The sequence below is a fragment of the Convolutriloba macropyga genome, chromosome 11, assembly GCF_964194025.1.
Source record: "Convolutriloba macropyga chromosome 11, txConMacr16.3, whole genome shotgun sequence".
Taxonomy (NCBI): Eukaryota; Metazoa; Xenacoelomorpha; order Acoela; family Convolutidae; genus Convolutriloba; species Convolutriloba macropyga.
In genome coordinates, this window is record NC_134478.1 from 28307845 (window position 1) to 28324997 (window position 17153).

The following is a 17153-nucleotide window of genomic DNA, read 5'->3' on the forward strand; positions in this document are numbered from 1 at the left end:
CCATAGCCCGAAAAAAACCCAACTTAGAGAGATATTTGCGAAAAAAGAGGCTATATTTTAGAGGAGTCAGTACACCTAATAAAGCAAAAACGGAAACCCAGAAAAAGATACAATACTATTTTAAAATCAAAATCTGTCGTGTCCATAAGCTCTAAGAACGAGCAGGTAAACTATCTACGGATTTACATTCCCCAATTTGGCTCTAGGTGGCCGAGAAAAAGTAAAAAAAAAAGAGCATTTTTTTTCCGAAGTCGACTTTTCTTCAAAAATCCTACCATTTTATTGAAATTTCGAAATTCTGCGGATTTTTTACGTTATTTGCAGTGCAAATAGTGGGTACAGATGAAAGAACACCATATTTGAGCTAAAAAAGAAAAACATCTCAGATTCAAGAGATCTCGACATTTAGAAGAAGTTCGAGAGAAGACTTTTTTGAAACATAGAGAAAGCCTTTCTTTTCTTGGAGCCTTTTCTGCCTAAAGTATGGTACTTTTTTGGCTTAGATACGTCTACTAGTGATAAACAACAGGTACCGAACGTCAAAAGCCCGAAAAAAAACCAACTTAGAAAGATATTTGCGAAAAAAGAGGCTATATTTTAGAGGAGTCAGTACACCTAATAAAGCAAAAACGGAAACCCAGAAAAAGATACAATACTATTTTAAAATCAAAATCTGTCGTGTCCATAAGCTCTAAGAACGAGCAGATAAACTATCTACGGATCTACATTCCCCAATTTGGCTCTAGGTGGCCTAGAAAAAGTGAAAATGACAACTTATTTTTTCAAAAACCGGCTTTTCTTCAAAAATGCTTTTTACAAACATTTTATAGAAATTTTGAAATTCTGTGGAATTTTACGTTATTTGCAGTGCAAATAAAGGGTACAGATGAAGAACACCATATTTTACCAAAAAAACCAAAATATCTCAGATTCAAGAGATCTCTAAATTTAGAAGAATTTCGAGAGAAGACTTTTTTGAAACATAGAGAAAGCCTTTCTTTTCTTGGAGCCTTTTCTGCCTAAAATATAGCACTTTTTCGGCTTAGACACGTCTACTAGTGATAACCAACAGGTACCGAACGTCCGTAGTCCGAAATAAACCCAACTTAGAGAGATATTTGCGAAAAAAGAGGCCATATTTTAGAGGAGTCAGTACACCTAATAAAGCAAAAACGGAAACCCAGAAAAAAGATACAATACTATTTTAAAATCAAAATCCGTCTTGCCCATAAGTTTTAAGAACGATTAGACAAACTATCTACGTATTTACATTCCCCAATTTGGCTCTAGTTGCCCGAAAAAAAGTAAAAAAAAAGAGCATTTTTTTTCCGAAGTCGACTTTTCTTCAAAAATGCTAACATTTTATAGAAATTTTGAAATTCTGTGGAATTCTTACGTTATTTGCAGTGCAAATAAAGGGTACAGATGAAGAAACACCATATTTTACCAAAAAAACCAAAATATCTCAGATTCAAGAGATCTCTAAATTTAGAAGAATTTCGAGAGAAGACTTTTTTGAAACAAAGCGAAAGCCTTTCTTTTCTTGGAGCCTTTTCTGCCTAAAATATAGCACTTTTTCGGCTTAGACACGTCTACTAGTGATAACCAACAGGTACCGAACGTCCGTAGTCCGGAATAAACCCAACTTAGAGAGATATTTGCGAAAAAATAGGCTAAATTTTAGAGGAGTCAGAACACCTAATAAAGCAAAAACGGAAACCCAGAAAAAAGATACAATACTATTTTAAAATCAAAATCCGTCGTGCCCATAAGTTTTAAGAACGATTAGACAAACTATCTACGTATCTACATTCCCCAATTTGGCTCTAGTTGCCCGAAAAAAAGTAAAAAAAAAAAGAGCATTTTTTTTCCGAACTCGACTTTTCTTCAAAAATGCTAACATTTTATAGAAATTTTGAAATTCGGTGGAATTTTTACGTTATTTGCAGTGCAAATAAAGGGTACAGATGAAAGAACACCATATTTTGCCAAAAAACCAAAATATCTCAGATTCAAGAGATCTCTAAATTTAGAAGAATTTCGAGAGAAGACTTTTTTGAAACATAGAGAAAGCCTTTCTTCTCTTGGAGCCTTTTTTGCCTAAAGTATGGTACTTTTTCAGCTTAGACATGTCTACTAGTGTTACCAGCGAGTCACTATTGTGGCCCCGTTGGTATCACTTAACTAGTTTTGTAGTCAGAACAAACATAAAAATATCCAAACGAATATTTCACGAAACTAAAATCTTTAATACAATCAACAAAGTATCTTTAATAAGATCTGAAGCAAATGAAACTATCTTGACACCCTATCACCAACGAGTCACTATTGTGGCCCCATTGGTAACACTTAACTAGTTTTGTAGTAAGAACACAAATATTAATTCATCCAAACCAATATTTCACGAAAACAAAATCATTGATACATTCAACAACATCATCATAACAGCCGGGCGTGAGATGTACATTATCCTTGGCGAAAAACCAGTCATCAAGAACTATTGGGATATAATAGTTCTTCCTTTGTTCCCTCAATCATTTATTGAGCATACTGATGGCTTCAGCGTGCACTTTTTCATTTCGCCGGCTGATTACCTCCATTAAAAGGATATCTTTACCCAAAGTTTTCCCAAACTTCATAAGTTCTAGAAGAGCTTGGGCTGTTTTGCCAATTGGCAGCTGATTGTTGTACTGCTTCTTAGGATGTTGGCTAACACCGTTTCCGCCTAGCTGAACAATAACAACTTCGGCGGAACTCTGCTCTAATATGTCACGAAAGTGACGAGACCAGTCATGAGCTTGGGCACCACCAACACAGGAAAACTTGAAATTCTACCCAGCACGCACAGAATCAACCATCTTTTTGACGTGGGAGTCGCCAATAACTAAAACTTCTCCGATCTTGATTTTATCTCTGCCCAACTTTAAACTTATCGGAGCGGGTCGCTTCATAACAGAACTTGAAAAATTCATGAAATCAGACAACATATCATTACGTATTTTTTATTTCTTTAACCTAGGGCTCTCCACAATTGTGCGAGCTCTGCGACAACCCGCGCAGTTAGTTAGGCACTTCCGAGTATCCCTGCAGTTTGCTTTTGCCCGGTAAGTGTAGCTACTAGGTGAGAGAAAACAACACTATTATTGGGTGAATGGAAGTCATGCATGAAATCATGCATGACTTCCACTCAACCAAGCCGAGTAGTGCATTCTCCCAGCTAGCTGTACACTTTCCGCTCAAAAGCAAAAAGCAGTTCAACCATATTTTATCCGCTCTAAACAATACGTTACACAAATTGATGAAAACATATATTACACATTGAGAACAAAGTGTTGAAGAAGACAAGAACTCGCAAAATGTCGAAACGCAGCGCAGCGAACGAACCACATCCCCAGCATGAGGTCCACAAACAAAACCAAAGCGGGGGGGGGGTGCCAGAGGCGTCAACTACGGGGCAGGGGGGTGTGCACCTCATGTGGGCGAAACGCCCTCACCTTAATATAATAGTAGTAAATAGTAATTCTCCAACGCCCAAGCTATAATTATAATCAGATACGTGACGTGGCATGCAAAAGTGGCATACATAGGATCTTTGAGACCAGTCCTATTGACACAATTTGTCAATTTTACTCAATTTCACAAGTGAATTACCACATTATGAGCACCAAATCAGAGGGTTGGGGGGGGGGGGTCATTTGCAGAGTGAAAATGGACCCCCTAGATCTTGGAAAACCCCATACAAAATATATATGGGGAGATTCCCCATTACAAATGGAATTCAACGAGCCTATTCGTGCAGTCAAAACATTAATTTTCAACATTTCACATGTAGAAACGTGAAACGTACCAGTCACTAAAAGGTAAAAATGACCGTATGTGTCTTGGCCAATTTCTCGAAAACGGCTGAAAGAAACAAAACGCTATTTACAGGGATTCACGTACGGCTCAAGCTGAGTGCAAATCAACAAACAGATTGAAAATCGGTTCACTCTACGAGGAGATATTCCAACATAAAGGTACCGTACCAAATGACCAAAATGACCCATTTCGGGTCCTGTTTCGCTGTTATAATTAATATAAATAATAACCAACTACCATAACCAAGCCATAACAATAACCAAGAACATACACTGGGTCTATGGGACCATTCCGGTGCCCCTGAAATTCAACCGAAATCAACGTTTAACATCGTACTCAAGTCGAACCCATGGTGTTGCCTCTTCTACAGAGGTGAAACTGGGGTCAAGTTTCCTGGCCAATTTCTCGGAAACGGCTGAACAAAAAAAAAACGCCTAAAATACTGTTTGTAAAACTGCTTGAGATACGCATCATATTAAAAAATGAGCCCAATCGGTGCATTTTTCGAGGAGTTATAGCAAAATTAAGGTACCGTACCAAATGACTCTGTAATAGAGGTACACCACCTTCAGAGCTAAAATTGAACACCTAAACCTCTGAAAAAGCTATATAAAGTATACATATTCAGAATCTACGCTAGACGAGCTATTCAAAACATTATTTTCTTCAGTACAGTTCAAAGCTTCAAGGTGTCAACGGTGTCAAAAGCTGGTGTCAAGCGCTTCTGAGGCTAAAATCGAGGTCAAGTTTACTGGACAATTTCTAAAAAACGGCTGCACAAAAAAAAACCCCTTAGTACAGTTTGTAGCACTGCTTGAGATACGCATCATATCAAAAAATGAGCCCAATCGGTGCTTTTTTCGAGGAGTTATAGCAAAATTAAGGTACCGTACCAACTGACCCCAGAAGCGGGACACGCCATATTCAGAGCTAAAATTGACCTTCTGAACTACATAAAATGGGGTGTAAACTATATATACCCACAATCAGCATTATCAAACGAGTCTAACAAACTAATTATCGAGTCTAAATGAGCTAGTTTTAGTGGTCTAACATGTAGGTACAGCAAAAGTACCGGACACGAATAGGTAAAAATGGAGGTATGTGTCCTGGCCAATTTCTCGAAAACGGCTGAAAGAAACAAAACGCTATTTACAGGGATTCAAGTACGGCTCAAGCTGAGTGCAAATCAACAAACAGATCGAAAATCGGTTCACTCTACGAGGAGATATTCCAACATAAAGGTGCCGTACCAAATGAGCAAATAGGACAGGTACTGCTCATGTAACGCTGAAATTGACCATCTGGACTACATAAAACTGCATACAAAATATATATGGGGAGACTCCCCACTAACTGGGGATTCTAAAACACTAACACTTGTTGGGTAAATCGCGTGTTTTGTTGTACCGAAATTTGGGTCACCCAGAATAGCCCGAAATTTCGAACTATTTCAAATTTGAACATTAATAACTTTTTGATTAGGCCGATTTGGGAAACCAACCAAATACTGCAAGCAAGAGGGGTTCAGTATTAACAAAATGCGACCACTCCCGTTTAATTTGGTCCAGTACTGTAGGAGATATTACCAAAGTACTGTTCTGTACCCCAATTTATGGGCTAAAATCGAAGCCCAAGATCTCCGGATCCGACGTAAAACAACGTGAAACAGCGTTCCCGGCGTATTTGTGGGTGTAATTCTGGTCCACTTCCACGTTCTAGGTCACGGCAAACCTTCATGATGAGGTGGGAAAAAATTTCCCACCTCACCATGAAGGTTATGATGTTTTGTGTGTTTTGCCATAAAACAACATCCACAGAAATTTGATGAAATCGTGAAAAAAGAAAAATTGTTGAATTGATCCCATTGTTTGACACAATTAGCTTTAACAACCTAAATAGTGTCTAGAAAACCTAAAACGCACGCCGAAAGACTTGTTCAATTGCGCAAAACACCACTCAGCCATAAAATTTGAGAAGAGATTCGTTTATCCGCATTCATCATTGAATAACAGTTCTATAGAAAATTTCCAGGACAGTGATCAGCCATTCAAGAGAAGAACGTCTTAATAGCAACAGATTTGGCCTATAATCACTCGTTTGGGTCAAAAATTGAATGAGAAACTCGAAAATGACCAAAAATGACCCAAATTGACCAAAAATTGCAAATTTTCTCAAAATTTGGAAATGAATAACATTTTGCGGTTATTGATTCAGAAAGACAACCGAATACAGCAATCAAGAAAAGTTCAGTAGCAACAAAACAAAACGCGCCTATGCCCGTTTTTTTGGGTACTTTAGTTTCTGAGAAATCAGCAAAGCACTTAAATGAACCCCATTTTTTCGCTATAAGCAAAGCCCGAGTTCTTGATGAAAACGCGCAAAATGGCTTGAAACATCATTTGCCGAGTGTTTCTGGACGCATATTCAAATAGGTTCATGGCCTTCAAACATAATCAAATAACACAATATGCATGGATGTTAAACCAGTACATTGAAGAAACTGTCACCTTTGCATCACAACTTGTTCAATTACAAAAAAATTGCAAGTTTGAGCTCTAATAACTTTTTTGCAAGGTCAAATCAGATTATCAACTGCATATTAAAATCACGACTGGGTTAATGGCAACAAAACGCGCCTATAAGCGTTCAAATCCGTAAAGTAATGTTTGAGTAATCAGCAGAGAACCGAAACTTATCCAAAGTATATTGGTTTGACTGAAGTCAGAGTTGTGGTAAAAACATGCAAAACGGTTTCAAAAAGCACTTCCAAGACGTTTTCCACTACCTACTTGATCCACTGACTATTGTTAGACACCGAAAATTTCTGTCACGAAAGGGGAAAAATCAGCCTCCTCATAAAGGCCAGTGTCTTTTGTGTGTTTTCGATAAAAAAAAAGTCAGCAGCTCAAAAGAGTCCGAAAACTACTTTAGATGATTGACTATGAAACTGACCTAAAACTATTCTACAATAGTCCATTGACTGCTTAAAATCAGCTTGCCTGACAACCTACAGTCAACACATAGTGATAAAAATAGTTTTTGAGAGAGGATTTTTTAATTGGCCAACTTTTTGTGACTTATTGTGTTTGCTGTACAACTATGCCTTGAAAAAGGGTTAAGAGATGACTGATACAGCAGTGGAAATTCAGTATAGATTTGAACTAAAGAATAAACCGTTATAAGTTGTCTTAAAGCACCAATTGATGAGGTGAATTTTTCGGCTTTTCATTCTGTTTTGTAGTTCAATATGTTTTAGCAGGTTCTCCGTAAAAATTCCGTCAAAAACTTGTCAAGAAAAGATTTTATTCATTTTATCCGTTTATTTGTGTGAGTTCACTTAGGAGAAGCAAGTCAAAATGCTAGAAGAACTTTTTCCTTGCTTTTCCGGTTATGAAACTCAAAAAAAAACTATTGTCAAAACAGAAAGAAGTGATTCCTCTTTATCAAACAAAAACTTCGGGTCGTGGCTCCTGTCAGAGTTATTCATAAATATAAGGCTAAAAGGCCATTAATTGGTAATATTCAGCTTGACTGACAAACTACATTGAATACATAAGGATAAAAACAATTTTTTTAAGAGGATCTTTTAGGTGGCCCACTTTACCCCACTTTTTGCAATTCATTGTGTTTTCTCTACAACTATTCCTTAAAAAGGTGTTGAAAGATGACCAAATCAAGAATGGCAGCTCGTTATGAATTATAGCTAAAGACTAAGCCGTTGTAAGTCATCTTAGAGCAACATTTGCTGATGTGGCTATTTCGGCTTTTCAGTCTGGGTTGTAGTTCAATATGTCTTAGCAGGCTCTCCGTAAAAATTCCGTCAAAAACTTGTCAAGAAAAGATTTTATTCATTTTATCTGTACATTTGTGTGAATTCACTTAGGAGAAGCAAGTCAAAACGCTAAAAGAACTTTTTCATTGCTTTTCCGGTTATGAAGATCAAAAATAAATACTATAGTCAAAACAGAAAGAAGTGATTCCTCTTAATCAAAAAAAAACGTCAGGTCCTGGCTCCGGTCAGAGTTATTCACAAATATAAGGCTCAAAGGCCATTAACTGCTAATATTCAGCTTGACTGACAAACTACATTCAACACATAAAGATAAAAACAGTTTTTGTGAGAGGAACTTTTAGGTGGCCCACTTTACCCCACTTTTTGCGATTCATTGTGTTTTCTCTACAACTATTCCTTGAAAAAGTGTTAAAAGATGACCAAATCAAGAATGGCAGCTCGTTATGAATCACTGCTAAAGATTTAGTCTATGTAAGTCATCTTACAGCAACATTTGCTAATGTGGCTATTTCGGCTTTTCAGTCTGGGTTGTAGTTCAATATGTTTTAGCAGGTTCTCCGTAAAAATTCTATCAAAAACTTGTCAAGAAAAGATTTTGTTCATTTTATCCGTACAGTTGTGTGAATTCACTTAGGAGAAGCAAGTCAAAACGCTAAAAGAACTTTTTCATTGCTTTTCCGGTTATGAAGATCAAAAATAAATACTATTGTCAAAACAGAAAGAAGTGATTCCTCTTTATCAAATAAAAACTTCAGGTCGTGGCTCCTGTCAGAGTTATTCATAAATATAAGGCTCAAAGGCCATTAACTGCTAATATTCAGCTTGACTAACAAACTACATTCAATACTTAAGGATAAAAACAGTTTTTGTGAGAGGATCTTTTAGGTGGCCCACTTTACCCCACTTTTTGCGATTCATTGTGTTTTCTCTACAACTATTCCTTGAAAAAGTGTTAAAAGTGGACCAAATCCAGAATGGCAGCTCGTTATGAATCACAGCTATAGACTTAGCCGTTGTAAGTCATCTTAGAGCAACATTTGCTGATGTGGCTATTTCGGCTTTTCAGTCTGGGTTGTAGTTCAATGTGTTTTAGCAGGTTCTCCGTAAAAAATCTGTCAAAAACTTGTGAAAAAATGATTTTACTCAATTTATCTCGACATTTGGGTGAATTCACTTAGGAGAAGCAAGTCAAAACGCTAAAAGAACTTTTTCCTTGCTTTTCCGGTTATGAAACTTAAAAATAAATACTATAGTCAAAACAGAAAGAAGTGATTCCTCTTAATCAAATAAAAACGTCAGGTCCTGGCTCCGGTCAGAGTTATTCATAAATAAAAGTCACAAAGGCCATTAACTGCTAATATTCAGCTTGACTGACGAACTACAGTCAACACATAAAGATAAAAACAGTTTTTGTGAGAGGATCTTTTAGGTGGCCCACTTTACCCCACTTTTTGCGATTCATTGTGTTTGCTCTGCAACTATTACTTGAAAAAGTGTTAAAAGATGACCAAATCAAGAATGGCAGCTCGTTATGAATCACAGCTATAGACTTAGCCGTTCTAAGTCATCTTAGAGCAACATTTGCTGATGTGGCTATTTCGGTTTTTCAGTCTGGGTTGTAGTTCAATATGTTTTAGCAGGTTCTCCGTAAAAAATCTGTCAAAAACTTGTGAAAAAATAATTTTATTCAATTTATTTCGATATTTGTGTGAATTCACCTAGGAGAAGCAAGTCAAAGCGCTAGAAGAACTTTTTCCTTGCTTTTCCGGTTATGAAACTCAAAAATAAATACTATTGTCAAAACAGAAAGAAGTGATTCCTCTTTATCAAATAAAAATTTCAGGTCGTGGCTCCTGTCAGAGTTATTCAAAAATATAAGCCTCGGAGGCCATTAACTGCTAATAATCAGCTTGACTAACAAACTACAGTCAATACTTAAGGATAAAAACAGTTTTTGTGAGAGGATCTTTTAGGTGGCCCACTTTACCCCACTTTTTGCGATTCACTGTGTTTTCTCTACAACTAGGCCTTGAAAAAGGGTTACAAGAAGACCAAATCCAGAATGGCAGCTCGTTATGAATCACAGCTATAGACTTAGCCGTTGTAAGTCATCTTAGAGCAACATTTGCTGATGTGGCTATTTCGGCTTTTCAGTCTGGGTTGTAGTTCAATATGTTTTAGCAGGTTCTCCGTAAAAAATCTGTCAAAAACTTGTGAAAAAATGATTTTATTCATTTTATCTCAACATTTGTGTGAATTCACTTAGGAAAAGCAAGTCAAAACGCTAAAAGAACATTTTCCTTGCTTTTCCGGTTATGAAACTTAAAAATAATTACTATAGTCAAAACAGAAAGAAGTGATTCCTCTTAATCAAATAAAAACGTCAGGTCCTGGCTCCGGTCAGAGTTATTCATAAATAAAAGTCTCAAAGGCCATTAACTGCTAATATTCAGCTTGACTGACGAACTACAGTCAACACATAAAGATAAAAACAGATTTTGTGAGAGGATCTTTTAGGTGGCCCACTTTACCCCACTTTTTGCGATTCATTGTGTTTGCTCTGCAACTATTCCTTGAAAAAGTGTTAAAAGATGACCAAATCAAGAATGGCAGCTCGTTATGAATCACAGCTATAGACTTAGCCGTTGTAAGTCATCTTAGAGCAACATTTGCTGATGTGGCTATTTCGGCTTTTCAGTCTGGGTTGTAGTTCAATATGTTTTAGCAGGTTCTCCGTAAAAAATCTGTCAAAAACTTGTGAAAAAATGATTTTATTCAATTTATTTCGATATTTGTGTGAATTCACCTAGGAGAAGCAAGTCAAAGCGCTAGAAGAACTTTTTCCTTGCTTTTTCGGTTATGAAACTCAAAAATAAATACTATTGTCAAAACAGAAAGAAGTGATTCCTCTTTATCAAATAAAAATTTCAGGTCGTGGCTCCTGTCAGAGTTATTCAAAAATTTAAGCCTCGAAGTCCATTAACTGCTAATAATCAGCTTGACTAACAAACTACAGTCAATACTTAAGGATAAAAACAGTTTTTGTGAGAGGATCTTTTAGGTGGCCCACTTTAACCCACTTTTTGCGATTCATTGTGTTTTCTCTACAACTATGCCTTGAAAGAGCGTTAAAAGATAACCAAATCAAGAATGGCAGCTCGTTATGAATCACAGCTAAAGAGCTAGCCGTTGTATGTCATCTTAGAGCAACATTTGCTAATGTGGCTATTTCGGCTTTTCAGTCTGGGTTGTAGTTCAATATGTTTTAGCAGGTTCTCCGTAAAAATTCTATCAAAAACTTGTCAAGAGAAAACTTTATTCATTTTATCCGTACAGTTGTGTGAATTCACTTAGGAGAAGCAAGTCAAAACGCTAAAAGAACTTTTTCCTTGCTTTTCCGGTTATGAAACTCAAAAATAATTACTATAGTTAAAACAGAAAGTAGTGATTCCTCTTTATCAAATAAAAACGTCAGGTCGTGGCTCCGGTCAGAGTTATATTCATAAATATAAGGCTCGAAGGCCATTAACTGCTAATATTCAGCTTGACTGACAAACTACACTCAACACATAAAGATAAAAACAGTTTTTGTGAGAGGATCCTTTAGGTGGCCCACTTTACCCCACTTTTTGCGATTCATTGTGTTTTCTCTGCAACTATTCCTTGAAAAAGTGTTAAAAGATGACCAAATCAAGAGCGGCAGCTCGTTATGAATCACAGCTAAAGATTTAGCCTATGTAAGTCATCTTAGAGCAACATTTGCTAATGTGGCTATTTCGGCTTTTCAGTCTGGGTTGTAGTTCAATATGTTTTAGCAGGTTCTCCGTAAAAATTCTATCAAAAACTTGTCAAGAAAAGATTTTGTTCATTTTATCCGTACATTTGTGTGAATTCACTTAGGAGAAGCAAGTCAAAACGCTAAAAGAAGTTTTTCCTTGCTTTTCCGGTAATGAAACTTAAAAATAATTACTATAGTCAAAACAGAGAGTAGTGATTCCTCTTTATCAAATAAAAACGTCAGGTCGTGGCTCCGGTCAGAGTTATTCATAAATATAAGGCTCAAAGGCCATTAACTGCTAATATTCAGCTTGACTGACAAACTACAGTCAACACATAAAGATAAAAACAGTTTTTGTGAGAGGATCCTTTAGGTGGCCCACTTTACCCCACTTTTTGCGATTCATTGTTTTCTCTACAACTATGCCTTGAAAAAGGTTTAAAAGATGACCAAATCAAAAATGGCAGCTTGTTATGAATCGCAGCTAAACAGTTAGCCGTTGTAAGTCATCTTAGAGCAACATTTGCTGATGTGGCTATTTCGTCTTTTCAGTCTGGGTTTTAGTTCAATATGTCTTAGCAGGTTCTCCATAAAAATTCTGTCAAAAACTTGTCAAAAAAGATTTTAATCAATTTATCCGTACATTTTTGTGAATTCACTTAGGAGAAGCAAGTCAAAACGCTAGAAGAATTTTTTCCTTGCTTTTCCGGTTATGAAACTCAAAAATATATACTATTGTCAAAACAGAAAAAAGTGATTCCGCTTTATCAAATAAAATCTTCAGGTCGTTGATCCGGTCAGAGTTATTCATAAATATAAGGCTCAAAGGCCATTAACTGCTAAAATTTAGCTTGACTGACAAACAACAGTCAACACATAAGGATAAAAACAGTTTTTGTGAGAGGATATTTTAGGTGGCCCACTTTACCCCACCTTTTGCGATTCATTGTGTTTTCTCTAAAACTATGCCTTGAAAAAGGGGTAAAAGATAACCAAATCAAGAACGGCAGCTCGTTATGAATCACAGCTAAAGAGTTAGCCATTGTAGGTCATCTTAGAGCAACATTTGTTGATGTGGCTATTTCGGCTTTTCAGTCTGTGTTGTAGTTCAATATGTTTTAGCAGGCTCACCTTAAAAATTCTATCAAAAACTTGTCAAGAAAAGATTTTATTCATTTTATCCGTACATTTGTGTGAATTCACTTAGGAGAAGCAAGTCAAAACGCTAAAAGAACTTTTTCCTTGCTTTTCCGGTTATGAAACTCAAAAATAATTACTATAGTCAAAACAGAAAGAAGTGATTCCTCTTTATCAAATAAAAACGTCAGGTCGTGGCTCCGGTCAGAGTTATTCATAAAAATAAGGCTCAAAGGCCATTAACTGCTAATTTTCAGTTTGACTGACAACCTACAGTCAACACATGAAGATAAAAACAGTTTTTGTGAGAGGATGTTTTAGGCGGCCCACTTTACCCCACTTTTTGCGATTCAATGTGTTTTGTCTACAACTATGCCTTGAAAAAGGGTTAAAAGATAACCAAATCAAGAATGGCAGCTCGTTATGAATCACAGCTAAAGAGTTAGCCGTTGTAAGTCATCTTAGAGCAACATTTGCTGATGTGGCTATTTCGGCTATTCAGTCTGTGTTGTAGTTCAATATGTTTTAGCAGGTTCTCCTTAAAAATTCTATCGAAAATTTGTCAAGAAAAGATTTTATTCATTTTATCCGTACATTTGTGTGAATTCACTTAGGAGAAGCAAGTCAAAACGCTAGAAGAACTTTTTCCTTGCTTTTCCGGTTATGAAACTCAAAAATAATTACTATAGTCAAAACAGAAAGAAGTGATTCCTCTTTATCAAATAAAAAGGTCAGATCGTGGCTCCGGTCAGAGTTTTTTATAAATATAAGGCTCAAAGGCCATTAACTGCTAATTTTCAGTTTGACTGACAACCTACAGTCAACACATGAAGATAAAAACAGTTTTTGTGAGAGGATGTTTTAGGTGGCCCACTTTACCCCACTTTTTGCGATTCATTGTGTTTTCTCTACAACTATGCCTTGAAAGAGGGTTAAAAGATAACCAAATCAAGAATGGCAGCTCGTTATGAATCACAGCTAAAGAGTTAGCCGTTGTAAGTCATCTTAGAGCAACATTTGCTGATGTGGCTATTTCGGCTTTTCAGTCTGTGTTGTAGTTCAATATGTTTTAGCAGGTTCTCCTTAAAAATTCTACCAAAAACTTGACAAGAAAATATTTTATTTATTTTATCCGTACATTTGTGTGAATTCACTTAGGAGAAGCAAGTCAAAACGCTAAACGAATTTTTTCCTTGCTTTTCCGGTTATGAAACTCAAAAATAATTACTGTAGTCAAAACAGAAAGAATTGATTCCTCTTTATCAGATAAAAACGTCAGGTCGTGGCTCCGATCAGAGTTATTCATAAATATAAAGCTCAAAGGCCATTAACTGCTAATTTTCAGTTTGACTGACAACCTACAGTCAACACATCAAGATAAATACAGTTTTTGTGAGAGGATGTTTTAGGTGGCCCACTTTACCCCACTTTTTGCGATTCAATGTGTTTTCTCTACAACTATGCCTTGAAAAAGGGTTAAAAGATAACCAAATCAAGAATGGCAGCTCGTTATGAATCACAGCTAAAGAGTTAGCCGTTGTAAGTCATCTTAGAGCAACATTTGCTGATGTGGCTATTTCGGCTATTCAGTCTGTGTTGTAGTTCAATATGTTTTAGCAGGTTCTCCTTAAAAATTCTATCAAAAATTTGTCAAGAAAAGATTTTATTCATTTTATCCGTACATTTGTGTGAATTCAGTTAGGAGAAGCAAGTCAAAACGCTAGAAGAACTTTTTCCTTGCTCTTCCGGTTATGAAACTCAAAAATAATTACTATAGTCAAAACAGAAAGAAGTGATTCCTCTTTATCAAATAAAAAGGTCAGATCGTGGCTCCGGTCAGAGTTTTTCATAAATATAAGGCTCAAAGGCCATTAACTGCTAATTTTCAGTTTGACCGACAACCTACAGTCAACACATGAAGATAAAAACAGTTTTTGTGAGAGGATGTTTTAGGTGGCCCACTTTACCCCACTTTTTGCGATTCATTGTGTTTTCTCTACAACTATGCCTTGAAAGAGGGTTAAAAGATAACCAAATCAAGAATGGCAGCTCGTTATGAATCACAGCTAAAGAGTTAGCCGTTGTAAGTCATCTTAGAGCAACATTTGCTGATGTGGCTATTTCGGCTTTTCAGTCTGAGTTGTAGTTCAATATGTTTTAGCAGGTTCTCCTTAAAAATTCTACCAAAAACTTGACAAGAAAATATTTTATTTATTTTATCCGTACATTTGTGTGAATTCACTTAGGAGAAGCAAGTCAAAACGCTAAACGAATTTTTTCCTTGCTTTTCCGGTTATGAAACTCAAAAATAATTACTGTAGTCAAAACAGAAAGAATTGATTCCTCTTTATCAAATAAAAACGTCAGGTCGTGGCTCCGGTCAGAGTTATTCATAAATATAAGGCTCAAAGGCCATTAACTGCTAATTTTCAGTTTGACTGACAACCTACAGTCAACACATCAAGATAAAAACAGTTTTTGTGAGAGGATGTTTTAGGTGGCCCACTTTACCCCAGTTTTTCATTTTAAAGTTCTTAATCACTTAAAAAAAGCCCGAAATAGCATGAGAATACAATTGACAGAACATTCTTGTGTTCTAAAAGAAATTCGGATGAGTAAAAGACCCACAGAGGTTGCATTATTCAAGAAACGTTTTGAACATATAACTCTTGAGTGCGCTACATCTACGTTGAACACATTATCCATTGAATTTTTAAACCATTGATTTCACGTATACTACATTGAAATCACCAGATTCTCTTTTTAAATGACAAAACAAAGAAAAAAATGCACTTTATACCCAACTTTTTCAATTTAAAGTATTATCTTTGGTTTTAATCACTTAAAAGACCCCAATGTAGCATGAAATTATCATGGATAGATCAGCCATCTGTTCTAAAGGAAATTAGGACGAGGAAAAATCTGAATTTTCTATAAAAATTGCTTCATTTCCTCATACAGTCATTCACATGAAAAACCGTGTAATTTTTCATCACACGAGGAAAATGTTCTCGTGTGAAATCACACGAGACGCATTTTTCACACGAAAAATCATGTGATTTTTCATCACACGAGAAAAAATTGTGTGATTTCACACGAGAGATTTTTAGAGTGTAATTATAAATTAGGGTTATCCATACTTTTCATAATCGAAATGCAAAAGTCCGACAGGAGTGTGCTTCGAACCCTCGCACACATTCGTGTACCTGAATTGGCAAAAGTTCCGTAACACTTGAGTGTTATGGAATCCCTCTCCAATCCTGCCGAAATGAAGTTAAGTCAGTTAGCAAGAAACCTATACGCCTGAGGCCTTTTTGTGGCTGATTTTACCCAACCATGTGCGATCGGGTATACAAAATTTATTCACCACATATAGGCGTGTGCTTAAATAGCCCTTATAAACGAAAGAAACCTGTCTGTTTCAAAATGGAGTACGGTAAGTCTTTTACATAAACACTAAATAATGCATTCAGGCAACAATCCTACCATATAGGGAATAACTGCCAAGAACGTTTCATCCGCGCGCATGATCAAACATGTTTGGGTGAAATGTGAAATCAGCCAAAAAGTGACCTCATGTGTATAGGTTTCTTATTACTTATGTTACCGAGTGAATTGAAAGGAATAAATTATATCACTACATAGAGAATTTTTATGCGTATTATATCAAAACTTTTCCGTCTATATCAAAGCTGAGATTTTCCGTTCTAAATGCACTAAGCGTATTATTTCTCAGAAATACCGAAGCCGATTTCCCACTAAGAAATTCATTCTGCCGAAATTGAGTTAAGTCGCATGGTGTTGTTTGTAGATGTACGATAACATATCATGTTTGCGTTTTGACACTGGGAACAATGGAGAGAATGTGGCTGGGGCCATGGTGTCAGCCGAGAAGGAGGTCATGGAGTTCCGAACTCCAATTCCAACCGAAGGTGCATTACCATTTTCTATTTCACCCTGGCTTAGTTGTGCGACCCTAGACCGCTCTATGATCAGACCGTTTTGGGTCGCACACCCGTGGTGTGGTGCGACACAAATTACATGGTCTGGGAAACGCTGGAGTCGCGGGATCTTTTCATTAATTACCCCCCCTTTTTGCAAAAGGGGGGCCTATTCTTGAATAGAACTTAAGCGAGCGATTTATTAACCAATCAGAAACGACTAAACTTTCTGTGTATGCTCATACTGTGTTAAACTGGATAGAATAAGGTGCGCCATGCTAGGGCAATTAGCCGAATTGGAATACAAAGCGAAAAGAATTTCCGACTCGGTGGGCGCGCTTCTCGCGCGTCGCGGCTTCGCCGCGATAACCGACCCGCGATTTCCGGATTACATCCTACAGCGCGTGAGAGGCATGGCCGTGAACAGCGGTCCGCAATTGCACTTAAAATGATATTCGGCTATCTAAACTGTAGGCCAACTAATATTGTGGTAAAGTATAGCACAAAAGGGGTGGCGATTCTCTACTAGGTACCAAAGGGGGCCAATTGTTGAAAAGATCCGAGTCGCGCGATGATCTGGACGATGGTCGCACGTCGGTCTGATAAGAGTATGCAAAGTCGCATTACAGTCTAATTACAGGTA

General features: G+C 36.7%; 1 protein-coding gene across 1 annotated transcript in view; it reads left to right on the forward strand.

Annotated features, from left to right (window-relative positions):
* LOC142349087 (dynein axonemal heavy chain 10-like) overlaps positions 1–17153 on the forward strand; it is a 213736-nt gene that overhangs the window by 82743 nt on the left and 113840 nt on the right. The window contains exon 27 of the mRNA XM_075400499.1: positions 16381–16501. Within this exon, the coding sequence (XP_075256614.1) occupies positions 16381–16501 (121 nt within the window). The remainder of the gene's footprint in view (positions 1–16380; positions 16502–17153) is intronic.